This window comes from Gallus gallus, chromosome 19 (assembly GCF_016699485.2).
Source record: "Gallus gallus isolate bGalGal1 chromosome 19, bGalGal1.mat.broiler.GRCg7b, whole genome shotgun sequence".
NCBI classification, from domain to species: domain Eukaryota; kingdom Metazoa; phylum Chordata; class Aves; order Galliformes; family Phasianidae; genus Gallus; species Gallus gallus.
Window position 1 is genome coordinate 4,608,955 of NC_052550.1, and position 24,888 is coordinate 4,633,842.

General features: G+C 50.4%; 3 protein-coding genes and 1 long non-coding RNA gene across 16 annotated transcripts in view; 3 read left to right on the plus strand and 1 right to left on the minus strand.

Annotated features, from left to right (window-relative positions):
* Nucleotides 1-5,602, plus strand: part of SH2B1 (SH2B adaptor protein 1) — a 20,070-nt gene extending 14,468 nt beyond the window's left edge. For 3 of the 5 annotated variants that reach the window (XM_015296003.4, XM_015296002.4, XM_015296001.4), the window contains exons 10-11: nt 144-4,329; nt 5,235-5,602. In XM_015296003.4, coding sequence (XP_015151489.1) covers nt 144-451 — 308 coding nt within the window. In that variant the 3' untranslated portion in view covers nt 452-4,329; nt 5,235-5,602. The remainder of the gene's footprint in view (nt 1-143; nt 4,330-5,234) is intronic. The other 2 variants (XM_040650359.2, XM_040650358.2) reach the window with 1 other exon arrangement.
* Nucleotides 2,104-5,421, minus strand: LOC121107261. Its single transcript, XR_005840991.2, has 2 exons — nt 4,508-5,421; nt 2,104-2,609 (listed from the first exon to the last, which is right to left on the minus strand). It is a non-coding gene; the product is annotated as an uncharacterized LOC121107261 (long non-coding RNA).
* Nucleotides 5,464-13,890, plus strand: PRKRIP1 (PRKR interacting protein 1 (IL11 inducible)). The gene is made up of 6 exons (NM_001006214.3): nt 5,464-5,601; nt 6,005-6,083; nt 7,494-7,594; nt 8,363-8,448; nt 10,226-10,293; nt 12,283-13,890. Exons 1-6 carry the CDS (start codon nt 5,482-5,484, stop codon nt 12,396-12,398), a joined length of 570 nt encoding a protein of 189 aa, NP_001006214.1. The 5' UTR covers nt 5,464-5,481; the 3' UTR covers nt 12,399-13,890.
* On the plus strand, nt 12,327-24,685 carry ORAI3 (ORAI calcium release-activated calcium modulator 3). 9 transcript variants are annotated; one of them, XM_046902325.1, is made up of 5 exons: nt 12,327-14,748; nt 16,021-16,064; nt 16,189-16,446; nt 17,276-17,516; nt 21,972-24,613. In XM_046902325.1, the coding sequence occupies exons 3-5, from the start codon at nt 16,334-16,336 to the stop codon at nt 22,515-22,517; spliced, it is 900 nt and encodes a 299-aa protein (XP_046758281.1). In that variant the 5' UTR covers nt 12,327-14,748; nt 16,021-16,064; nt 16,189-16,333; the 3' UTR covers nt 22,518-24,613. The 9 variants fall into 9 exon arrangements, with proteins under 9 accessions (XP_046758281.1, XP_046758283.1, NP_001025881.3 ...); XM_046902326.1 differs by lacking the exon at nt 12,327-14,748 and adding an exon at nt 15,303-15,401; XM_046902327.1 differs by lacking the exon at nt 16,189-16,446.
* Nucleotides 24,686-24,888: the final 203 nt, after the last annotated feature.

A 24,888-nucleotide genomic window follows, 5' to 3' on the forward strand; every position in this document is an offset into this window, starting at 1 on the left:
GGCACCATCCCTCCAGGCACCCTCACAGCGGCTGAGCTCCCCATTCCATTAACATCTGGACAGTGCTCTCAGACGTACGGTCTCGTTTCCGAGCGGTGCTGTGGGTTCCTTCCAACTTGAGATATTCTATGATTCCCTTGCAGACGTTGGCCCTCCGCCAGCCCTCGTGCCACAGCCGCCGCTCTGCCGCACCGACCCACCACCCCCACACTATTTCTGCAACACAGCGCCCGCTGCCCCGCCAGTCCCACCACCCGCTGAGGGGGTGGCTGTGCCCCCCGCCGTCCCCGCGCCCTACCACCGCCTGGAGGGAGCCCTGGGCCCCCGCAGCCGCAGCGACAGCGCTGAGCGCCGGCCAGAGCCCCCTGCCACCGGCACTGAGGACTACCATGATGCTGACGGTGCCCGCAGTCGGACCCGGGCAGTGGAGAACCAATACTCCTTCTACTGAGCCCCTCGGGGGCGGGATGGTGGGGGGATACGGGGCAACCGTTCCCCTTGCTGCTGCACCAGCCTCACTGCCACCACCAGCGCTGGGGCCAGGACATCCTCCTTGCTCCTGTGTGATGGCCCAGCTGGACCTGGCAGCACTGAGGGGGTGCGAGGTTGGAAGCATCAGTGCCGTTTTGGAGCTTGCGGCACCTTCCCTTTCCCTCCAGACCAAGTGTTCTCCCAGCACTGAGGTTTGGGCGTTTGGGGATGGGGATGGAAGTGTCCCTGCAGAGCTGTCCTCGTAGGCGCAGGTCTGTGTGCCTGGAGGCACTGTGCCCCATGCCCAGCCCAGCTCCATCCTTGAGCATTTCCCATGCTCTGCCAGGAGAAGGCTTTTTTTCCAAAGCCTGATGCATCTCATTGGAGGAAGGTTTTTCCCTGCTTTCCTGCCCTTTCTCTTCCTTTATCCTTTTTCTCCTTGTAGAGACTCCCTGAACACCACCCTTTCTTCCTCTCCTTTGCTTCTGAAACCTTGGATGCCTACGAGGGTATCAGCAGTCTTCTGCCTCCTTTCTACAGCACTCATTGCCATCGCTGAAGGCAAACCTTGGAAAATACAACACCAGCCCCACTCGCATCAGCCCTTAGTTGGAGTATCTCCAGGGGGGTCAGACAGAGGCCAGGTGCAAGGCGGGAGGCAGAATTGCCCCCACAGCACTCCCCAGGAGTGCAAACACTACAGACCTTCAGTAGATGCTATTGAAGATTTTTATTTTTTATTTTTTTTTCTTATAGAAATTGAAAAAACCCGGAGAGAGTGAAAGGAACAGGGCTGCTGCCAGGTGGGGCTGTGCAGGTGGAACACAGGGGCCGGGTTGGGCTGACGGCATTGGGATTTCCCTTGCTCAGGTGCTACCCTCCCCTCACCAGTGGCAGCACCGCTGTGTGCAGGGACCACGTGCTGTCTCTGCCTGTCAGCAGCATGGTGGCTTTTGAGCAGACCCCTGCAGCAGATCTCCAGCATGAAAAGGAGCTCCCTCTGCACTGCTGAGACCTGGGAGAGAGCATAGAGGAGAAAGACGCTGAGGCCAGGCTGCTTGCTGGGACTGTGTGCTTCATGTAGGGTATGAGTCAAGCCACAGCCAAGCTCCAACTACAGTGAATTGCCTGAAGAGTCGTTCTGGCGTCTGGTTTTGGTTTGGATCAGATTTTTTTTTTGTTAGGTGCCTTCTTTCCTGAGCTAGCAAAGCGTGTTCCAGCTCTGGAGTCACTTCTTGTCCTTCCCACGGGCAGGGATGATGCTGTCTTTGAGGCTTGTAGCTTCCTCCAGAGCTGAGAGCTGCCTTCTGGGCTGCTGAGGGCTGGGAGCTCTCCTTCCTGCAGCCAGCTCCCACTGCTGCAAACACACAGCCCTCAAGCCCTGCCCTGCCAGCAGCCACCTCCCAGTGCAAAGGCTGGGGCAGTGGGAGTGGGTATTTCTCCTTGCTCACGCAGGGAGAAGCTAGATGCTCTATGTCGCTGGGTTTAACACACACTCCCTTCACATACACAGTGATTGAGTGGGGACCTCCAGATGTGGCGCAGATGTCACTGCTCTTGTTCTCCCCACAGTCCCCAGGTGGCGGTGGATGGGAGCACTGCCTTAGAGACCTTCACATGTTGGCTGATTTGTCATCATCTGCGTCACGGGATAGGAGTGGGGTGGGGGGGAGCAGCAGTCTGCAAACAAACATGTTCATTTGTAAATAGGGAAGAGTCTGGAAGAGTTTACTGTTCTGTAGAATAAATTAATTTTATTTAAAAAAAAAAAGAGGAGAAAAGGGGACTTGTTAAACAAATGGAGAACTCGAGTTCCAGTTTTAAAATAAAACCACTTGCAAAAAGGACAGCACAAGAACATGAGCATGGAGCTTTGCTGTGTAGAAGGAGAGAGGATGCTGTCATGTTGCATGCGTACAGACCTCGCTGCTGGCCTGAGGCAGCTGTGGCAGGGCACAGGCTGCCCAGCAGAGTGGGTCTGGCACACTGAGGAGGGAGGAGGTGGCATTTTTTATCACGGTTGAGCAGAGGGAGGTGGAGGACACGTCCAGGCTTTGCAGGGCTGGGTTTCCTCTCCTCTCAGTCTGTCGTTTTCATTGTCTGGCGTGTCGCCGGTGTAAGTTGAAACGCCCTCATCCCTGGAGCGGAGCAGATAAAAGTGAATTTACAGCCCTGGGGAGCATCTCCTAGCAGCAGTGTTCCCCATACGTGTTTTCCAACCCCCCTCCCCAAGGGAGGCAGGCAGTGCCTCATGCTCTGCTGCCGTACATCTTCCTAGCGTGCTCTTTTCTGCCGAGGATCCCCAGGGAAAACCAGTACGTGGTCCCAGACTGTGCTGTCACAGCTCTGCAGCATGGCAGACACAGCTTCCAGACGCAGCTCACACATGGCTTTTGGGGGTGGAGAGAGCTGCTCAGCTCTGTAATAAGGCCACGGTTGCATCACGACCCATTCACAAAAACATCCCCTCCCCAAAAATCTCTGGAGCCTGTTAACCAGCCCTGGATGCCCATCCATCAGGGCCTGGCCAGCTGGGGAGCTGACAGCCCTTCATTGCTGCGAGGGCTGTGCCTGCAGGACAGCTGCTCCTCCTGCCTCCCGGTAAGCCATTCACACCTCGGCGTATTAGCGAATCGCCTAATGATGGCATTAGTTCTGCTGGAAAACGTGCGTTCCTGTCCTTTTGCTGGGTTGCTCTCTGCGTTGCACATGGAGATGGAGCAGTGAAACGGGAGAGTGGGCTCAGTGTGGGCTGGGCAGGTTGGTGCTGCTCTGCGGTGCGCTGCACTCTGGTTGATGCCATGAAGGAGGAGGAAGATGTGGGGCTTGCAGCCGTGCAGCCTTTTGCATTTCTTGCATGTTTCAGCTGTCCGCAGCAGCTCCTGCCTGATTGATGTGCAGGGCTTTTCTGTGCACAGCTCCCTGCGCTTCCAGAAGGATCCCTTTTGTTAAGAAAACACCTCAGAATGTATTGGCTTTGGAACACAAAGGAGCTTCTCTGGTACACGTCAGGGAGCGTTCTTGTTTGCTTTGCACTGAACTGCTCTAATGCAAATCCCGTGTCCCCAGCAAGCCCAGTTCTGCCCAGATCCCAGCTCATGGGTTTTCTACTTTATAATGATGTGATGAAATCCATCCTATTTTGGTCTGACACAAGTGACAATCTCGTCTTTCCTCCCCAGATGCATCTCAAAAGTAACACGTGCGTACAGCGAGGGTCCACACTAATTCCCTAGCTGTGTCATTTGGGAGGGCATTACTTGCAGGTCTGTCTCCCCGTGCTGTTTGCGTGGGCTCTGTCCGATGACAGGCAGCTGCCTGTCGTTTCCCAGAGCTGCAAGTTGTTGCCAGCACAAGCCACGCTTTGGGCAAGAGAATCGAGCTGTCCAGCTGCTCCCTTCAGCCCTCCAGCCATCGTGGTGTCTGTGGCTGTCACTGATTTGCTGTGCTCCAGAAGCGATTGGCACAGCCACGCAGAGACCTGACAGCATCGCTCACACCCCCGCTTTTGGAAGCCGTGCTTTGGACCCAGGGCTGGGAGAGCTGCAGGGACAGGAGCTCACGAGCTGGGAGACAGCATGGAGGAAGCTGTTTGCATGGCAGCAGCCAGGGCTGTGGCTGCAGGGATGCCTTCCAGGGCCAGCGCAGACAGCTGGGAACTCAGCCAGCGCTGAATTCAAGCCATTCTTTTATAAATCAGGTTGGTAAGACAAACACGAGGCATAAACTAGTGCCATTTCCATAGCAACCTCAGCAGAGGTAAAAAGTCTTTTGTAAACACAGGGAGGACTGAACCTGTGGATCCGCTCTGATTTTCTTCACAGACGAGAGAAGAGCATGTGGGCTTAATAAATTCAGGTCAGTACAAATGACCCATAAATCTCAGATGGAACCGTTCCCAACCTCTGTGTTCCCCTTTTCTCTCCCCTCTCCTCATGCACAGCACGGAGCTGTCTCAACCCAGCGCCCAGCTCCGTGCCCCAGCTCATCTCCATAAAGACACAAAGCTCGATGCCCCTCTTCCATCACCGCTGACCTTTAGTAGCTAATTCTCTGACGCACACGCAGCCCGAGCACATGCCATGCCATTTCTGTATGGCCACAGCAGCTCGATGAAACATTTGGCTTGTAGAGATTGCTGTATCACAGCCAGCTCTGGCTTCCATTCCTCCAGGCAAGCGTAGCTCAGGGTATGCAAGCCCTCAGCTGGTCCACGCACTGATTGGGCAAAGCCCTTGTGTTAATTAAGCACAGATGAGGCAGCAACCCTCCCCATTACCCGTGAGTCCATGCCACGGGGAATTGTGCTGCAGCTCCTGGCTGCCAGCGGGCACGGCCTGCTAATTGCCAAAGTGACACGAGCAGATGGTGCCGCAGCCCTGCGGGGAGGCACCAGGAAGCGCCGGATCGCTTACAGCATCACGGGGCAGGGATTTGGCTGGGGCCAGGGGCGTCAGTGTGAAATGCTGAGAACTGCCTCCTCGCAGAGCCCGGAGCGTGACGGATTTTGGAGCGGCCCTGCTAACACATCCCACTGGGGTGTGGGGTCACCGGGGGCAGCACTGGGGGCAGTGGGGTGATAGGAGGTCTGCCAAGCTCTGCTGTGGGGCTGGAGAATGCAGCAGCAGCTCGGGGCAGCCCTCAGCTTCCAGCAAGGCCACAACCCACCGCCCGCTCCGCTCGCAGCCCTCGCCATGCCTGAGGGGCTGTTCCTGGCGGGGGCATCACTTGTGCAGTGTGTATTTACTTATGACACATCGTAGGCCTCCCCAACAACGAACACCCGAGCCCTAAGGAGGCCGAGGCACAGCTCACGCAGCCCACACTGCTTCCTACACCTCCCCTGAGGCGCACCGACCAGTTTGCGGTGGGCAGGCACGCAGAAGGGCAGCGCCCAGGCCCGGCGCCATTGGAGGCCGCCTCCATCATGGCGGCCACGCCCATCATGGCGGCCACTCAGCGTCGTGCGCGGTGACGCCGGAAGTGGGCGGGGCGCTGTGGGACGGGAAGATGGCGGCGCCCTCGGCCCCGCGGCCGCCCCGGCCCCGCAAGGAGCCGCAGCCGCTCGTCATCCCTCGCAACGCCGCTGAGGAGCAGCGCCTCCGCCTCGAGCGCCTCATGAGGAACCCGGTGAGGGGACGGGAAGCGGGCCCGCTTCGTGCTGTGGGCTGCGAAGGGACGGGTACTGAGTTCGTGTCCCACCCTGGGCGTTGAGGGGAGAGGCGCCCTGAGGGGAATGGGGCGGCCTGTTCCTTCGGGGCTCCGTTGTCTGCCTCTTGCTCTGCGTTTCCCGGGAGTTGCTGGGAAATCTCGACCCTTGGGCTCCGATGAGGCGTTTTGACCCTTGTCCTGAGGGGGTGCCTTCTGATTCCTGCTTTCTGCTCGCTCCCTGTCGGTGGAGATGTGTCTGCAGCCGTGTTCCTTCTGGGGTCTGTCCTGTGGTGGAAGGGGCTGCGGATGTGCATCTGCTGGCCTGTGTTAGAACTGCAGATGTTGCTCCTGGAGGACACTGATGGTTGGTTTGTTCTTGCAGGAAAAGACTGTACCGATTCCTGAGAAGCTGAATGAGTGGGCACCACGGCCTCCCCCGGAGTTTGTCAGAGATGTGATGGGTAAAGACACTGCTCCTCAGTTAGCTGTAGGATCAGCCATGTGGAGCTTAGACACTATTTAACAGTAAGACTGGAGGTGATTTTCTGTTGATAATCGTATTGCTGGAGAAAAGAGGTATAAAATGAGCTTTTTGAGTTGTTTTCTCAATGTCCGTGTTGTTCTCGGGCCTTTGACCCAAAGTCAAAACCTGTGGCACTCCAGTATGCAAGCTACATGTAAAGGAATAATTTGTTCTGTAGTGACCACAAGGCACAAGTAAATTCTCTTTTCCACAGATATGAGAGTGCTCTGGAAGCTTACGGTTGTGAATTATCTCTTTTAATTGCTTTGAGTCTGAATCGCAGGTGGTGAGAGGCAGAGGCATGCAGGAGTGTGACTGTACGTGGTCAGCTAGGGAGCTGACAGCTGTGCAGGGAATCCAGCACAAGTGTTCTGCCTACACTCCTATCTGGAGGGACTAGGGTTAGTATTTGTAGTGTAAGTTTCATCCGCATGTAGATCAGCAGATTCTTTGGAATCTTCGTCTTATTGATCCTTCCCAGAGGCCAGTTTGTTCATATTTCAGAATAACTGATGTAAGATTAAAAGTTTTGTACGTTTTTGAGTAAACTGTTCTCGTTATTACAAGTCCCTCGTAGATTTTTCAAATAGCTTTGCCAGGTGCTTCAGTAGAGCTGTTTGGTTTTTTAGGAGCACCCGACATGCTGGGATTGTGCTGGTATCAAAGAGCCCCTACTGCAATCCTGTGTTTTAATTACTAGGTGTCTTCTTTTAAGAATGCTTTTGTGTGCTTTGCAATGAGAAATGACTCAGGAGGCACAGGGTGAGAATGAGTGCTACGTTGAAAGCTCCTCTGAGGCTTTAACATGTAGATTGGTGCTCGGAAGAGAAAACAGAAGCGATTTTGTTCATGGAGAAATGTACAAAAACTGTCAGTGGTATCTGTTCTGCATGGGAAACAACAAAGCAGTGGGTTTTACCACCTTTCGGTTGGCCTTTATTTTTTTGTATGAGATGGGGAGAATCAGTGAGAGGCAGCCTCAGCAGGATATTGCAGTTCACCTCTGTCTAGAAGACAACAGCATGTGCATTTAGCTCGACGTCTTCTACTGCTTCGGTGTCCAGCTAAGGCTGGATTCTCTTTAGGGGAGTAGTTGAGAGGATATGGTGCTTGCTGTTGGCCTTGACTAGTAGAAACTGCCCTGAAGTGTAAGATTTTGCAGCTCATTTTGGCTTTTTGACTGGGAGTTGTTTGCTCTTAAATACAACGAAGACACACTCTGTGTTGTTAATAGACTCTCTTTGTGCACTGCCCTTTCAGATATCTAGCCCCTCAGCATCTAGCTGTAGTAATTTGTGAACATCTAGTGTGCATTGTTTTCTAGCAGACGAATCCCTTTTTATTGCAGGTTCCAGTGCTGGGGCTGGCAGTGGGGAGTTTCACGTGTACCGACATCTTCGTCGCCGAGAGTACCAGAGACAAGATTTCATGGATGCCATGGCTGAGAAGGTCAGCAGGACTCTTCATATTTCTTTTTTCTCATAACCATTTGGTGTCCATTGCTGTTTTTTTCTTATAAAATCACGTGCAAACAATTCAGTTCCAAACCACCTCTTACCAAAAGAAAACAGTGCAGGAATATGTGATATGTGGTGTCTTTGTCAACATTGAAACATTTGATGCTTTGTGTCAGAGATGCTCCATCTTCTCTGTTCAGTAGAGATCCTAACATATGACAGGTGAATGTTTGTGTTCTCATGTGGGTTTGAAAATGCTTTAAAAACTGTTAGAAATGTCTCTAAGTGTAAAATGAAATCCCTAATACCAGTGTCTTGCACAGACAACATCAAAGCAGGTGCATGCACACAGAATACAGATCTGTTAAGATTGTCACCTCTTTCAGAGAGCATTGTTGTTATATTCTCCCTTTGCCAAAATGAGTCCTCTAATTCATATGTTACTGTTTGTGTCTCAGATTATCCTCCTGTTTTTATTGATACGTTCTTTAGGGCAGAAGCCCAGTGTCACTCATCTGTTTGGGTGAGGATTCTTTCCTCTGAAGTGTTCAGTGGTTGGCTCAGGCTGCAGGTTACCAATGCTGTCTGTACACAAGTCTTCCCTAGGATTATGTGTTTTGTATAACAAAGCAGCCAGACAAAATCTGGCAGAGCTCCCTTCTGTATTTTGCTAAAAGACTTCTCCCTAAAAGGACATGGTTTTGAAAAGAAATATTTTAATTTAGGTTGTGACCAAAGTATAACATGTGATCAATTACAGCAAAGACTAGATGAGGAATTCCAGAAGAAACTGGAGAGGAATAAGATGATTGCAGAAGAGCAAACAGCAAAACGCAGAAGGAAGCGGTAAGGGCAGATTGCTCCCGGGAGGTTTGACATGGAAAACCTCATGCCCTGTGCCTCGTCTGTAGCTACATCCTTTGGATAAATACTCTTGTTCTGTGTCTACATCAATCAGCCAAGAAATGTCTGCGTAAATTAATTTCATTAATGTCATTGTTTGGTTTCTAAAGGCATCTGTAAATTTGACAGGCTTTGCTGGTGTGGTTTATTTTCAGTGCTGTTGCTAGCAAGATAACTTGGACTGCTTGAGCAGCTTTTGCTGACACTGTCGCATTGACTGCAAGAAGCCTTACTGTGTATTTGTTTTAACAATGTCAGGAAAGTTCTGTATGTATGTCTGGCTTACATAAATGTCTGTAGCAGCTGACATCAAGTAACTTGAGTGTGAAAACGGGTGCTGCTTAACGAATGCATATATGGATTAGGAGTAGTAGGGTGTGATAGTGCATGATGCTGTCTTCTGCACACTGCCGGTGTGACTAGCCCAATTCAGTGCACGGTATAGAAAAGGCTCTGCAGTGTTGTTAAAAGCAGTAGCAGTTTCTACCTACCTCAATAATATGCTGGCACGTTGTCTAAGTTAAATAGAAAAAATAAGAAATACGAAATATTCCTTCTCTGTGCATTTTAGGCAAAGTGAAAGAGAAGAAATGGTCTGAGAATCATTAGCAGAGTTATAAGATCTTATGTTCCAATCTGCCATGCCTTTCAGAAATAGCAGAGTATCGTGGCTGCTTACCTCTTCCAGGGTGTCTGATGCTGAGCAGCTTCTCTCTTGTCTTTTTGAGAATGAGCATTTTGCATCCTGTAGCTGAGAGCTGCTGCTGAAAGGCCTGTGCAAAGTGACTCACCGGTGCATTAGCACAAATGTGCACAACACAAACACTGTTGCCATCTTATTTTACATGTAGTGTGGTCCAACAGATGGCCAGCAAGTCAGTTCTGGCCTGCTGCTTCTTCCTTGGCTGAGAAGCAGAACAAGTGTTAGAACAGGAAATGCTGCCCAAACACTTAAAGCACCTCTTTCTTCCATTGAATAGTCTTACGGTGTAAGTATCAAGCAACCGTGGCATGCAGGAGACCCCTAATGTGTCTCACCACCCTTTCTCTTCTGTCGTGTGCTCCCAGGTGTGGTGTTGGGGTCTTTCTGTAGAACCCTGTGAGTGTTGTGAGGGGAACACAAGTCCCAGATTGCTCTGCCCGGTGTCTGCCATTAAACTGCCTGTCTATCTTTGTTAGGTAGCAGAACCGAAATCTCCTCTTATGCCCGGTATTATTCCCAATGATTAAGCACAGCCAAAAATGAAGATCACAGTATATCACATTATTATTATTATTATTTAAAGCAGATTGCTGATAATGGCTTTTTTCAGTGTTGAATTTCAACAGTTTGGGATTTTGGTAAAGTTTTTTCCATTTTTTTTTAGGTGAAGTAGCTAAAATGTAGGAACAGTTTCATTTTTGTTCCTTCTTTGTTGTGTTCTGGAAGATCCTTGTTTATCATTTGATTTCAGTTGTAGTTGCATCTGATAACAGACTTACAAATAATATTAATAATAAAAATCCATAGGACTAAAACCAACATAGAAAAGTTTCTGCTGGTCTTAAATCTGGGTTTGCTACCACTTGTTCTTTAAGTTGAGACTAAATTTAATTTGCACTTCTCCTCTGAAGTCTTTTCTCAGGATGTCTGTAATAGGTCTTTAATCAATGTATGATTACAGTGTGCAGATACTTTACAGCGTTAGATTTACGTGAGTCTTTTTTCATTGCTTTTTAGCCAGAAGCTAAAAGAGAAGAAACTGCAAGCTAAGAAAAATAAACTCGAACAAAAGAAGCAGGAAAAAGGTCAGTGAGATTTAGTTTTCTTTTTTCAAGTCTCGGTTCTGTTTTCTAATGGAACCCTAGGAGGGTTTATCCCACCTCCCACCCAAGCATTCTTCATAGACGGATAGGACTGAGACTTAAGTGTGATATTTTCATTCATCTGTCAGAAGTCCTCTTTGAAAGCCATATTTTTAAATGCATATGAGAAAAAGGGGAAAACTGCACGGCTTGGACAGCAGGAAACTAAGTTATGATTTAGTGTGTAAGAAATTAAGCCACCTTGGTGCCATCTGTTTCACACAACTATTTCGTTTCATGTAGAAATAAGCACAGCCTCTGTTCTCCTGCAGTCTTGGAAATTAACGTTCACGATGCCAGAACAAATGTTTGTTCAAAGTTTTGGATGCTCATTGCTTCCTTTTAATGAGTGTATTTTACCTTAATTTTTCAAAGAGCTGTGCTTTGTGGATGAACACACTGATCTGAGTAAGTCTGGGGAGTTAACGCAGTTCCTGATAACTCTGCTAGAACATAACTTGTCTGACAGTTCTACTTTATTTCTGCTTTGCATTTGGATCTGTTTCAGCTGAACCACTGCCAGCCTTCCATGTAGATGTGGGAGGATAGATTAATCATTAGGTTAATTGTACTTGTGACAGCAAGGGAATGCAGCAGAGTGCTTTTGGTCTGGTTTGTTTTTAAAAGCTACTTGCACATAAACTGTGATTGGGAGGAGAATCTGAGTGTGAGCTTAACAAAACAGAATGCCTGTCCCTCCAGGGTGGCTGGGAGAGGGGGGAGCCAGGACAGGCTCTGTGCTACAGGACTGCCATGTACAAATAAGTCATCTTCTGGGAGCCAGGTTCTGAGCCCCTCTGTCTTTAGAACAGTTCTTTGCTTGTTATACTTTGTGGTTCACTATTTAAAAACCAAATAAATAAGCTGGAAGCCACATACAGCTGTCCTTAGTCTGCTGAGAACAGACTTGTCTTGTACTAGTTTTGTGTGCCTTGAGATCGGAGAGTTTTTTCCAAAGTAATTAAAGTGTGCTCATCAGACCTGGTAGGCAAGCATTTGTGGTCTTCTCTTTTCTTTTTTTTCTTTTTTTTTTGAAACAAATAAATAAAATTTGCGGGTTGCCATCTTTCACCTTTGTTGAGGAAGACTGTTAAGAAGAAAGGTTGGCACTAAGTTTTGCAATCCACCGACACAAACTGACAGGATCAAACTTCACCACGCGGTGGCATCACGCTACTGATCCTACACACCACGTGGCAGTGGTCAGAGCCTGAGCTGAGCTGGCTCGACATGAGAAACAGGGAAGGTACAAGAGGTATGGACGGCAGAGTTATGGCTGTCAGCTCCAGGTTCCACTTTATGCTGTATCTAATTTCCATATCCATTATTTAATATCTGGAAGGTGTTTTCTCTTCTGGTCTTCCACCAGTTTTCTGTGATCCTAGCTAATCTGGCACCTACCTCAAAGGGTTCCTGTGTTTTACAGACTGTTAAGTTTATTACAAACATCTTGGCACCCTGTGGAGTTCCTGTAAACTTGGATAGACATTGAAATACATGGAGCCTGGCAGGCAGCTTCCTGCTGTGTGCATTCTTTAGCAATGTTTTGTGATACTTGAAAGTTCGTGCCAACACGCAGAGGTGAGATTGGGAATGAGATAATCTATCACATTAGCAGCTGACTACCTCTGATTGAGATAACATTCAATAGAAGGTGGAGTTCTTTAATGTTGGGCTTGTCACAGTGGTAATGCAGCTTGAGTGCTGGAGGCAAGGGACTGCTTCTGCAAGGGAGAATTTGATATTCAGAGCTCTCCGTCACTCACTGTTGTGAGACTTTTCACAAGGAGGACACACAGGACATGTTATCCATTTGTACTAATTGGTGTGATCTCATATTTGTTTGCTTAGCACCAGAGACTGTTTTGTTGTGAAATACATAACGAGGAGGACATGGGATATGTCACCGATTCATATGGTTTCTGTTTTTAGAGTCTGATCAGTCTCAAGAGCGAGTCAGCAGTGAGGATGACGAAGAGGATAGCAAGGAGGAGGAAGAGAAGGAAGATGATGCTGAAGAGCCAAGTTTTGTGATGGGGAGAGGATGAAGCCTCTGAGGGACAGCAGGAAACGATGTTCATGGCTTTCCATGCAGAAGCATGAAAGTCTTTCATCTCAGCCGAGCAGAACCCATTGGTGAACGTTATATCTGCTTAATGGTGAATGACCTTCACATTGCAGGCCCGAGAGATATCGATAGAGAAATGCCAAATAAGAGATTTTGTTTTCTTAATTGCTTGTATAACTGCTGTGCAGTCTGCTCTGTTTGCTCTAACGAGTCAGCCATAAGTCTCTGTGACCCTTAGAGTTCTTTCTGACATGGCCCAGAGTGTTTTTCTGTCCGAAAGCTGAAACACATCCATTACCATTTAAGGAAAATATTACTGTGAGGACTACATAATCTGCTGTTGTCAAAGCTGGTAGCAATCAGATATCTGAATCTAAGGGCAGAGTTTAATGTGAAGTAGAAAAGTGGTCTGTAGCCAGGCTCTCAAGCACTGTGAGTGTTCTGAATCTGGGGATTTGTATGGGGTCATCTCTAACCCAAAGAAATCAGTTTATGTTGCTAGACAAGTTCTATAGATTTTTAAGCAGGATCCCTTTTCTATTGCTAAGACTTTCCCCATTACTTTTCCTCCATGTTTTTTAAATGAATAAAAGGGATGTGTTGGCTTGTTCTGTCTTCTTTTATTTGCAGAGGATTTTGGTGAAATGAAGAGGTGTTTGCAGTGCTGCAGGAAGGAACAGAAAGGCCAAATGTTGTGGCACATGCAAATATGGAAAAAGGTGTTAGCTGCATTTCATATACTTTTTGCTTTTGGATTTGAACATTATTAAGATTTTCCTAAAGACTGTGTGTGTAAAACCTCCAAATCTGTAAAGCAGAAAGGGTTGGAATGGAATGGCTTTGCTTGTGTTAAGCTTCATGTAGTGACACCTGGCTTTCCCCCTGCTTGAGCTCTCTGCTTTGAACTCTGAGTTCTCTGGTAAGAAAAATAATAATCTGTATGTATATTTGTTGATGCTGAAATGAAAAGCAAATGCATTAATGGTTTTATTTGTAAATAAGGTTCTTGTCTTTTCAGCGCATCTTGAACTAGAAGTGCCTGCATCCCACAGAGTCAGCATCCACAGTGTGGCGATGTTTCTTCTCAAGCTCTTGTTAATGCCAGATTACTTAAAGCAAAAAACAACGAAAAGGAGTCACTTGTTAGTTTTTAGTCCTTGAACAGTGCTGCCAGGAATCCGGCATTCTGTCTGAGCTGGCTTTATGCAGTGGTTTCTCGGTATTTCTGTGACAGTGGGGAAGCAGATGTCACCAAGTGCCATTTAGGATTAGATGCCCTGTGCCTCCCTGCTGCCCCATGCCGAGCATCCACATGGAACTCTTGTGTTAAATCTGGGTAGAGCCATTTGCTTTGGGTAAGTTGTGACTGTTTCATTCTGTAGTGCTTAAGATACAGAATGGATGTCCCACAGTTGCTGGAGGTATCCCAGTGTAAAGCCCTGAGTTAGGGGAATTATTTCACTCAAATCCCCCTTTGGGTAGGTACGCCCTATTGATGGATCCGTAATGTGGGACGGGCCACGCTGTGGTGTTTGTTGGCTTCTGGTTGGAGGGAAAGTGAGAACCTCACAAATAAACAAAGACTGTTCTGCCTGTGAGCTTGTCAGGCTTTTGAGCTGAATAAATCAGTGCTGGTTGGCATTAAGCAGAGCAGGCGTGTGCTGCATGAGGACTTCTCACAGCTGGGGAAGGAGATGGAGTTGAGTTGGTCTTGGTGAACTACATGAACACAGGTTGTATGGCCTTGTCCTGGCTCCTCAGCACATTGTGCTGCCCGTCCTGAATTACTCACACACTGTGTTTGTGAGGAGTGCTTGCTTTGGGTGTGAAATCCCTAAAAAGCCCAGAGAATGTGGTGCTGAGGTGGTGTCTGCCTTACGGCCATCCTTTTAGCAGCAGGATCCGCATCGGGTGTGTGCTGCTCTGAGTTCTGAGAGCCACCATGCCGTGCTGGGGTGGTGTGCGGTACCACGTCCTCCAGAACACAAAGACACTCAGGAGTGAGGGAAGCCGAAGCACAAACGCTGACCACAATGGGAGAAGCATCATCTTCTCAACATCACCCGCGTGTAGTAAAGCAGAGAAAAATCAGGGATGGCTCCTTGTTCCAAATACAGCAGTAATAACGTGAAGGTTTTAAGCAGCCCCGGAGCGTGACCCGCTTCCATTAAGTTCTTGTTTGGATCTCTTTGCAGAGCAGTCAGCCTGCAGCAGGAAGGAGCGGTGTCAGCAGGGAGCAGAAGGGGCCGTTCCGCAGGAGCCAGCAGTGTTAGTGCCGTGACCACGCGGGGCTATTGCCAATCTCAAAGACGAAAAGCTCGCTCAGGAAAGTACGCGTTTGCTTCTACTGCGTTTCTGGGAGTTGTTTTCCCTTGTCGCTTCCTCCCCTCCCCTGCGCTGATGCCATCAGGAGGATGGGAGCGCTGTGCCGTTGGGCTGGGTTACCGTGCTGCCGCCTCTGAGGTTTTATCTCATTCTCAGGGCAGGAGCGCCTTCCTCTTTCCCGCAGCCTGCCCCCCCTCGTGCTCCTTTGATGGGTTTATGCGGGATTTCCTGCTGAGTCAACAGAGGAGGAATGCAGGGAGATAGCAGCAGCTCCGTAGCTCTCATTTACAAAGGGCGGCTCCTGCAGAGCTCAGCACCGCCTCAAGTGCGGCTTTTGCTGTATAGTAACCGTAATAAAAGATGGAGAGCGGGGAGCGCTTCATCCACAACGCACCGGCCCGGCCCGGCTCCGGGCTTTCCCCAGCGGTGAGCGTTCGGAGGGGGCGGGGCTATGGGCCTGGGGGCGGGGCCTGGCGTCGCTCTGACCAATGCGGCGGCGATCACGTGCCGAGGGGCGGGGCTGCCGGCAGCCCCCCCATTTCCTGCGGGTCACGTGGCGGGGGCCCGGCGTTGCCTTGGCAGCGGTGGAGGCGGCGGAGGCTCCGGTACCCGGCGGCTCCCGGGGCGCCGCGCCCGAGCCGGCCAGCGGGCAGCAGCGGTGAGCGGGGAGACCGGCCCGGCAGGGGGAGGGGGCTTCGTCCTACCCGGGTGGGGGGTCGAAACGGCGGAATCGGGGGTTGGAAGGCAGCTGGGGCTCCGGCCTGGCCGTGGGGCAGGAAGGCACCGGCGCGGGGCTGAGGGGCGGGGGCTGAAGGCCCGCAGAGAGGCTGCCCATCTCAGCCGTGCCGTGCAGAAATCCCCACGCGTGCACCCCGCAGGTCGGTTGCGGGGCGCTGCCGGGGCTTCCCCTTCCCCCGGGCTGCCGCTGGGCGGGATACCAAAATCAATACGAGTCGGCGCTTTGCGTCCCCAGCTGCGGTTGGGCGCAGCGGTGGCGTGGCACGAGTTTGGCCAGAGCCGAGAGAGCCTCCTGGGCACGTCCTGCATCTGCGTGTCGGCATCCGCAGCCTCGTGCCGTGCAGTGCTGCGCAGCGCCGTGCAGCCCCCCCAGCACGGTTACTTCTGTTCTGAAGCCGTAACCTGCAAGGCAGGAGCACGGATCTCCCCATTACCCGCCTCTGCTGCGGACCGCTGCCTGAAAAGGGCTTCCGAAGTGAGGATACTTCCAGCTGAAGGTACCGTGCGTGTAAAAACGCCCCTTTGGTTTTGTGTTTCAGCCCCCGGAGCCCCCTGCAGCCCCTCCATGCCCACAGGCAGTCAGGTGAGTGCTGCTCCATCGCCGCCTTTGGGTTTATGGGTTTCCTTCTGCAGCTGTTTACTTTCTTGGGAACGTCTCTGGAGTTGCTCTGGAGTAAAAAAAAAATTCATCCTTGTGGTATTTTCAGTTTATTTTTCTAGGGGAAGAAGCAGCTGTGATTGGGTGTTCTTGTTCTCCCCTTGTAACCTCTGAATTCGTCTTTCTTCTAATGGAATTTGTCCCGGGCTTGATGTTTCCAGCATGCTGAATTCCTGTGTGCTTTATGGAAACAAATGGCAGCACGGAGGCCGTCGGTGTCCCAGCGAACACAAAGCCAGCACCCCCACTCCACACATACAGGATGCCATCACAGGAAGCAGTGCCGTATCTCTGCCACTCACAGACGGTCTCACAGCTCGCAGTGCTTGGCTTGCAGCTGCAGCTTTGGTCGCTGTTCCTTCTGAGCAGCGTGGCTCAGAGCTGGGGGCAGTTGGTGCTTTTTTATCTCGGCCGCTTCCTCCAATCTCCCGGCAACCGCAGCTTGATGAGCCCACACCATATGGCAGGGAGCTGGGCAGGGCTGGAGCTGTGCTCCACCAAAACAGTGCCTGCGACCCACGGGTGTGGGGCTGGGACTGATCTGTGCTCCTTCAAGGAGCTGCTGGGGATTCACAGCCGGCGGGGAAGTTTGTGCTGCAGGAGCTTGGGAGATGCATTCATTAACCCCATGCAGCGTTCAGCTCTGGGGCTGCTTTGGACAAGAGCTGTGCGTGTGTGAGCTGAGCAATGGATGAGTGGAAAAACTGGTGTCCAAAGGGAGCACAGAGTGAGCCCTGGGCACTTTAGTTGGATGTACCCTCATGCAATGCATCTGGAGCTGATGCACGATGCAGTGTGACGTTAAGCTGCCAGCTTAAAACCAAACAATAGGATGGTGACCGTATTTCTGAAGTGTCTTTATGTAAAACAAATGAGTGGGGAGGAATGAAAGGGGAAAGTTGAGATGTTGGCTTTGACGTGTAAAGTTGGGTGCCGTGCGACCTCCCTGACCGTGCTGCAGCAGTTCCAGGTTTCCTTGTGCAATCCCACCTGGTTCTCCTGGTCAGTTCTAGCAGGCAGATGGTTCAGTGCATCGTTTCCCTGCTGACTGAGCGTAGCTTTGTTCCAGCACAGCTTTTCCAGCAGTTCATCCCGTCCGCTGCCTCCTCCTGACCGTGGCTGTTTTATTTCCTCAGTGCTTCCCTCATGATGAGTTCTGAACTGAACGTCCCGGTGGATCCCTCCACTCCTGCTTGCTGCTCTGAGCCTGGCACCAAGGGCATGGATTATCGGGACTGGGTGCGCCGCAGCTACCTGGAGTTGGTGACCTCCAACCACCACTCTGTTCAGGCCCTGTCCTGGAGGAAGCTGTACCTGAGCCGAGCCAAGCTGAAAGCCTCCAGCAGAACCTCTGCTCTGCTCTCTGGATTTGCAATGGTACGTTGGTTTTGCAGGAACGCTTTCTGGATAGCGAAAGGTTTGGGTTCTTTTAAAAAAAAATCTAACAACAACAACAAATCTCTTATGAATGGGTGTTCCGTCCCTGTGAAGAAGCAGGGTGTGCTGTGATGTGCTTGGCTGTCCCAAGGCGCTGTGGATACAGGAGCTGCCCACACCTCCCAGTTATCCTCCCAGCCCTTTGCAAACACTGATTCCCCCTCCTGCAAACAGTCTCCAGAGCTGCCCCATATCCAAGCAGTGCCCCAAGGCCAGGTGTTGCCGGCTGCACCTGGTCGCTGCTGTGGGCCTAATCTCATTTTCTGTATGTTTTCACAGGTCGTGGTGCCTGTAACAAGGTGGAGGCTGGCTGGCAGCCTGCCAGGGAGCCCTTTGCATGGCATGAATAGGGAGACGGTGTTGTGAGAGGCCCCGCAGCCTCCGGCGCGACGTCAGAGTGCTGTGCAGCCTGCAGGGAGCCAAACCGAGTGTATTTTTGTCAGTGCTGCCTGTTGGGAGTAATCCCTCGTCCTTGCTGTGCTCTGTGCGGCGCTTGGGTGTTAGCTGGGAGCTATTGCATAGGTCAGAGCTGTGTCAGGGAGCACGTAAATAAACACCACGAGATCGCGGCGTGCTGCTCAGGGCTCTGAGCTGTGATGCCATCAGCTTCCTCCTCTCCCCTCTGGTTTTATTGAGAGTGAAATCTCTGCTGGGGAGATTTTCGGCCCAGGAATTGAGGTTTGAATGCATACGGGGCAGGCTGTGGTATCAGGGAGTTGCATGGAGGAGATGGGCAGGCTTGGGGAACTTCCCGTGTTCTGTAGAGTTTTGTGGGTTTTTTAGGCTTCTCCCACCCCTGCATCTCCACCCCCAGGAGATGAATGCTCCTTAGCATTACAATGGGGAGTTCTGTTTTGTTGCTGCCCAAAGCAAAGCAGCATTAAAACATGGAGTAGGTGGGCGCAGGCTGCAAATGGGCTGCAGGGAACAGAGGAGCATTATGTGCCCTTGGGTTTTTCAGTCCATTGTGGGGATGCCAGAGCTGGTGCCAGGGAGCTCCCTCGGCCATGTCTCTAACAGTTTAAAAGCAAATTAGCCAATAGGTGTAGTATTATTATTAATAGACCATCTGCTTAATACAGTAAGCAGATCCCAAATTGGTGTTTCTCAGAAACTGAAGTTTCTGCAGTAAGGAATTCTCTTTATTAGCAGCCCGGTCACACCGGGCCTTCCAGCGGAAGGTGATGCATCTGTTGCTGTCTGTAGGTTGGTAGGCTTGTGCTTAGGATGTGGACGTTGACTAATAAGAGCATCTCTGTGGCTATTGATGAAAGCGGTGCAGTTATTTAGAGTTAAGTGGTTCCTGTGTGCCCTTAGCTATGTAAGCAGGTGTCACACAGGGCTTGGCTATCGCTTTATTTACTTCCCTGTCAGCGTGTGCGATTCCAGCCAGTTCCACATTAGCTGAGAATTATTACAAGCTGATGGGTATTTAATCAACAGGCGGTGGCTTTGATCCAGCTCCTTCTGGACATGCTGCAGAATAATGCAAACCTTCCTCGTTACGCGATGCTATCTGCGGTATTCCTGGCAGAGAGCCGGGCGGGCCGGGAGGATGTGGCTGCTTCCAGCTCCAGTGCTGCACAGAGGGGCTGCATGGCTGCATGAGCTGCCCTGGGCAGACTGCAGGTGAAGGGGATCGGGAGGGAGCATAGGAGATCTCCTTCCTTATTTCCCTGCTGGAAAGAAGAGCTGTTCCCACCAGCAGTGCTTGTCTCAGTGCTACAGGATATGCATTTGATTTAGAGAAGGGGGGAAAAAAAAGAAGAAGTCCAACAGATCTACTGGAGTGATTGTTTGCACAGACTGGCGGGCCATCTGTGTGGATGTGACGTGCTGTATGGGAAGCCATTTGTTATCCTGTGTGATACTATCTGTGCTCGTCTGGGTTTCTCAAGATGAGCATCTTCTTTGAGATGAGCATCTTCTTTGTTGTGGCCAATCTGGGCTCCGGTGATCTTTAAAAAGAAATGATGAGAGAAAAGCATAATAGCACGTATCCGACTTCATTTAATTCAGAGCACACGCTCCCTTAGCAAACCTACACACGTGAGGTCCAGCAGGGCAATCCTTGAGCTTAACATTAAGCCTGTGCTGAAATCCTCTGCTGCTCAGCAGCGTGCTCAGCGCCTTGCAGAGTCAATCCCTTGATACCTTGGCTTCTGCAAAGAGGTTAAAGCAGAGGGGGCTGTTATCACAGAGGAGTATAATTGTATTGAATGTGACATATTAATAGTTTTACAGACCACGTAGCATGCTTAATGGTTTTTAAATGGGTTATGTCAGCTTGTCCTCTTTCTCTTATCCCGGTCAGAGGATGACACGACAGTCTGTATGGGGTAAGGCAATAGAGCTCACTCACCTTGTTTGTGTTAAACGAACTGTTTTTCTGCCTTGCTGCCCTATCTGGATTGTTGATGTTTTTCTATGAAATACCTCTTACTGAACCATCAGTCACTGTTAAAAATTCATCGTGTTGCACAGCTGAAGCTGGCCCTAGGGAGCAGGTTTGTCTGGGAGGAAACATCCAATTAGCTGCAAAGTGCTGCTCATGCGACGGGTAGCAGCTAGAAATTGATACGTTGGCATCAGCCAGGCTTCCAGCTCTGATATAAAGCTATGGATTGAACATGCTGGTACAATTCCTATTCGGCTTGCTGAATGCTGTGTTGCTCCCCCAGCAATGAATGATAGTCCTGCAGCTCCTCCTGCCTGGCGTAGCCTGATGATCACCGTGCTGTACAGGTGTGCCATGCAGGGCACTGCAGCAGAGGGTAAGCCTGATCTCCTCGAGTCTGTATGCAGAGAAATGGAAAAGGAACACGAGGTCAGGTTGATGGTTGGACGTGGGGGTCTTCAAGGTCTTTTCCAACCTAGATGGCGCTGTGATTAGAGGATGAGAGGTGATGGCCTTAGGTTGTGTCAGTGGAGGCTCGGGTTGGATATTAGGAAACATTTCTTCTCAGAAATAGCAGTGATGCGGTGGCACAGCTGCCCAGGGAGGAGGGGATCTCCGTCCTTGGAGGTGTTCCAGAGCTGTGGGGATGTGGCACTGAGGGATGTGGGCAGTGGGCACGGTGGGCTGGGGTTGGACTTGGAGTCTTCTCCACCCTCAGCAATGCTATGATTTTAAGGCAGTGTGGTGTATTCTTTATTTGCATGGACCTTCCTTGCAATGGTGGTGAAGCCAAACCTGTGGTATTTTCCCTCTGTGTGACAGGAGCTGCTAACAGGAACCTCTCAAAAGAAACAAACAAAAAAAAACATGACATATTCATCACTGGAACAGAGGGCTGGGAATGCCCAAGGACTGTCCCAGTGTTCGTAGCGTCTCTAACACGGTCTGTAGTTGATGTGGTTATGAAGTCTGGGCATGCTGCGATTGCCCGTTTTCTGCCCCACACACATGTTGTGTCCTGCTGCTAGCAGATGTGTTCAGACCTGACCTGCTCCCTCCTTTGGGCTGCTGGTGATAACTGCAGGAAAGACAGCAGTCGTAGTGCTGCTTCCATCCTCCTTAATCCCCTTCAGGGTCACCAACAGGAACGTACCCTTAATCTTCCAGTGCTTATAAGTAATGCCAGAGTGAATGGTGCAGATGGTTATACAAAGCCTGGAATGGCTGCTTATACTTTGCTTCATTAAAATACCCCAAAAGGAACAGCTTCAGAGACTTGTTAGCTGATAGGAGCTTGCTTTCCTGAACTGAGAGAATGGAGTTGTCACTGCGCCCATAAGCCAGTAGCCATCCACCTCTATTGAATCTTCCAGTAAGTTATGAGACCTCGAGGGAGATATCTGGGGATATAAATAGCTCGTATCCAGGCATGTTTGTAATAAAAACCAACTTAGCGCTCGGAGAATAGAAGGCAGCTATTTTAACTATGGGCTAACTTGGCCTATTATGAAGTAGCTCGCACGCTTCCCTTGGGAGGCCGGGTAGGCAGCCGGCCAGCAGGGCTGCTGCTTTTGCTCTTCTGTGCATTCACCACGTTGAAACTTCCTGCAGAGAGCGGCTGGCGGTGAGCGGAACAGGAAGGTGTGAGGGGCGGTGAGCGGGGTGGCTGCCTGCAGGCTGCGAGCTGCCTAACGAGCTCCTGCTGCTGCCTGCACGGCTTGGTGCCGTTCGTGTGGCTGCAAGGAGGGAGCTGTCATTTTGGAGAAGTGCAGCACCAAAACGTGTGCGTAAAGCTGGAGATGGGCCGAGCTGCAACAGTGCGTGCCTCAGCAAGGGAAATGGGGCTGGCCCGTTCAGGCTGCTGTTCTAAAAAGCACTCGAGTGTGTGCTTGACCTTAGGTGCTCTTCCTGAGTAAAGATGCTTTCCTGGATGAAAGCCTCGAACGGTGGAAAACCAGCAGCTGTTGAGCAGTGGTTTCTTGTTCTTGTCCCCCCAGGTTGCCATGGTGGAGGTGCAGCTGGAGATGCAGTACAAGTACCCGCAGATGCTGCTCATCGCGTTCAGTGCCTGCACAACGGTGCTCGTGGCCGTCCATCTCTTTGCCCTTCTCATCAGCACCTGCATTCTGCCGAACGTGGAAGCAGTGAGCAACATCCACAACCTGAATTCCATCAGCGAATCCCCGCACGAGCGCATGCATCCCTACATCGAGCTGGCGTGGGGCTTCTCCACGGTGCTGGGAATCCTCCTTTTCCTCGCAGAAGTGGTGCTGCTGTGCTGGATCAAATTCCTGCCCGTGGACTCCATCCTGAAGAACGACACCACCACCATCCAGAAGCCCAGCGGCCACGCGGGCTGGCAGGCAGCTCTGGTCTCCACCATCATCATGGTCCCAGTGGGGCTGATCTTTGTCGTCTTCACCATTCACTTCTACCGCTCTTTGGTGCGGCACAAAACGGAGCGCCACAACCGAGAGATCGAAGAGCTTCACAAACTGAAAGTGCAGTTGGATGGGCATGACAGGGGCATGCAGGTGGTGTGACGGGGGCTGAGGCCGAGGGCAGAATGCCTGTTTTGCTGGATGCTGGGGCACACTGGTGGTGGGTTGTTTTGAGGCTTCGATATGTAAATGCTCATTGCCTGCCGCATATAGCTGTGGGTTCTAACGCTGTTTCAGACGCTGCAGTCTCCGGTCCTACACACTTCTGTACTTCAGTGGACGCTGCCATGGAATGCAAGGTCAAATCTTTATCTACCTTTACATCGGTACACCTAGCCAAAAATCTGCGCTGTTTTCCAAATGTGACTTTCTGTTGCCAAAAGTCAAACTGCATCAGCTGTCCAAAAAGGCTGTGTGTGTGTAGGACCTGTCTCAGTGTCAGGACTCGCTGGCTGGCTGTGCAGCAGCAATGGATTGGCAGTTTGTTTCTAGAGCTGAGCTGGTTAATGAAGGTATCTGCACCTGACCTGAGGACGTTTGGAAAGCACAATAGGAACTGTGAGTGTTCATCGCCTTTGTTCCAAAGCAAATGTTCCATAAACGTATAACCAGGAAGAAATCAGCCTTAGCTTTTATGTTCTTTTCTCACTATTCCTTTCCATGCTTCTACAGAGTCTAAATGCAGGGGGCTGGGGACTTGTGGTGTTCTGTCTTCAACAGCATCTGTCACTTTAGACTGAACAGATGCCAAGATCACTTGGTTTTTTTCCAATAGGAGCCCAGGGAAGGCTTACAGGTGTTTTAGTTTTAACAAGGACATGATTAAAACAGAACAGTGACGAAATTGAATGAGATGAAGCTTTGAAGGACTAGAAAAGCGAGTTTCAGGGAGGAAAAGTGGCAGCAGACAGCAGTAGAAACTCGTCCCTGTGTTGTTTTCAGTTATGTCCTGTTGGAATGTCTTTTTCTTGGTGTGCTGGAGAGAACAAGCCCTGGGCCTGCGTTTTTGGCTGGTGCTGTTTGTCAGCTGTAGTGTTTGCCTGTCAGAAAGGACCGCTTCCTTCTCCCTCCACCAAAGCAGGCAGCTCCTCTGGGGCACCTGGAGCTGCAGGGCAGGGCTGACGGAGCTGGACCCAGCGGAGATCTGTGTGCCATTGAAGAGCTATCACGTTTCATTTGGGCTGGCTTCTTGTCCAGCATTAAAGAAAAAGACACTTGCACGTCAGTATGGCTTAGCAAGGGAAGCTTGTGAATCCTGCAGCATCCTTTTGGGCAAAAACTGCCATAAAAAGTATTGCAAGAGAAAGGAGTGTTTTGCAGTCATCAGCTCTTCTAAGAAACGTGAAGCTTTCTGACACACGGCCGAAAGAAACATAAGCCCATTTTCCTGGCCCTGATCCTAAGCCCATTTCCTGCTCTGCACTCAAGCACTGCAGAGTCTCCCAGCTCCCAGGCTCTGTAGGTTCCTGAAATCGTTACGGATGTTTGTAATGTTCTGTTGAACGATGGTCCTCTCTTCCACTGGGATCTGAGAAATCCAATGGCAGCATGTTCTATGTCAGCTTCCCAGAACGGGGAGTACACGCAAATCCCAGTGAGGCTGTCCCTGTGCCTCCCTCTCTGATGAGGGTCTTGGGAAACTAACTCTCATTTCTCTTGTTTACACGTGAGTTTGAGCATTGCTGAACAAGTTGCTTAGCACCGTGTCTGTGCCTTTCATCTGTTGTTCTTGCCGCAGTTGGCATGTACCATATTGGCTGATGTGCAGCAGAGAAAATCGTTGCTGTGTGTGACATGACTAGCCTGTACTTATGCACATATGCAAAAAATGAGGAGTGTCCTCCAGGAAGTGGATGGGCATGAGATTCGTACCATCCCCCAGCAGCCCGCCTCTCTTCCTCCTCCTCTTACCAAAATAAAAGTTAAAGGTTTACGTAACAAAATCAGAGTTGAGTTTTCTGCCAAGTATTACACACACGTAGGCTCTTCTTCCAGCAAAATCTCTACTGCGAAGCCAGAGCTGGAGCAGATAGGATTAATGTCGTATCTGTACTTTGCATTTTGTTTCCTATAGCAGCAGTAGTAATTGGTCTCTGTGCGCTGTGGAGCCCAGGAGGTTTGAAATCGGCTGTAGAAGAAAGTACTGTAGCATTATTATTATTATTTTTTTTTTGTAATAAAGAAATTGTCAAATTTCACAGTGTGTACGTGATGCTGTGACAGCAGTGCTGCTCATTGGGAAACAGAATAAATGTCAGCAGACGAAGAAATGCAGCAGACTGTGCTGTGGCTTTGCAGGACGCCCTGGTGAGGCTTTGGTGAGGTTGGGCTCACAGCAGGCTTGAGGCAGCAGATCTGTGGCTGGAAAGGGATTGCCTCACTCCACAGGGGCTTTAGGTGGTTTCCCAAGGGCTTACACACTTAAAGCTGCATAATAGAGTGCTTTCCTCAATTTGCTCACAGCTTTGATCTC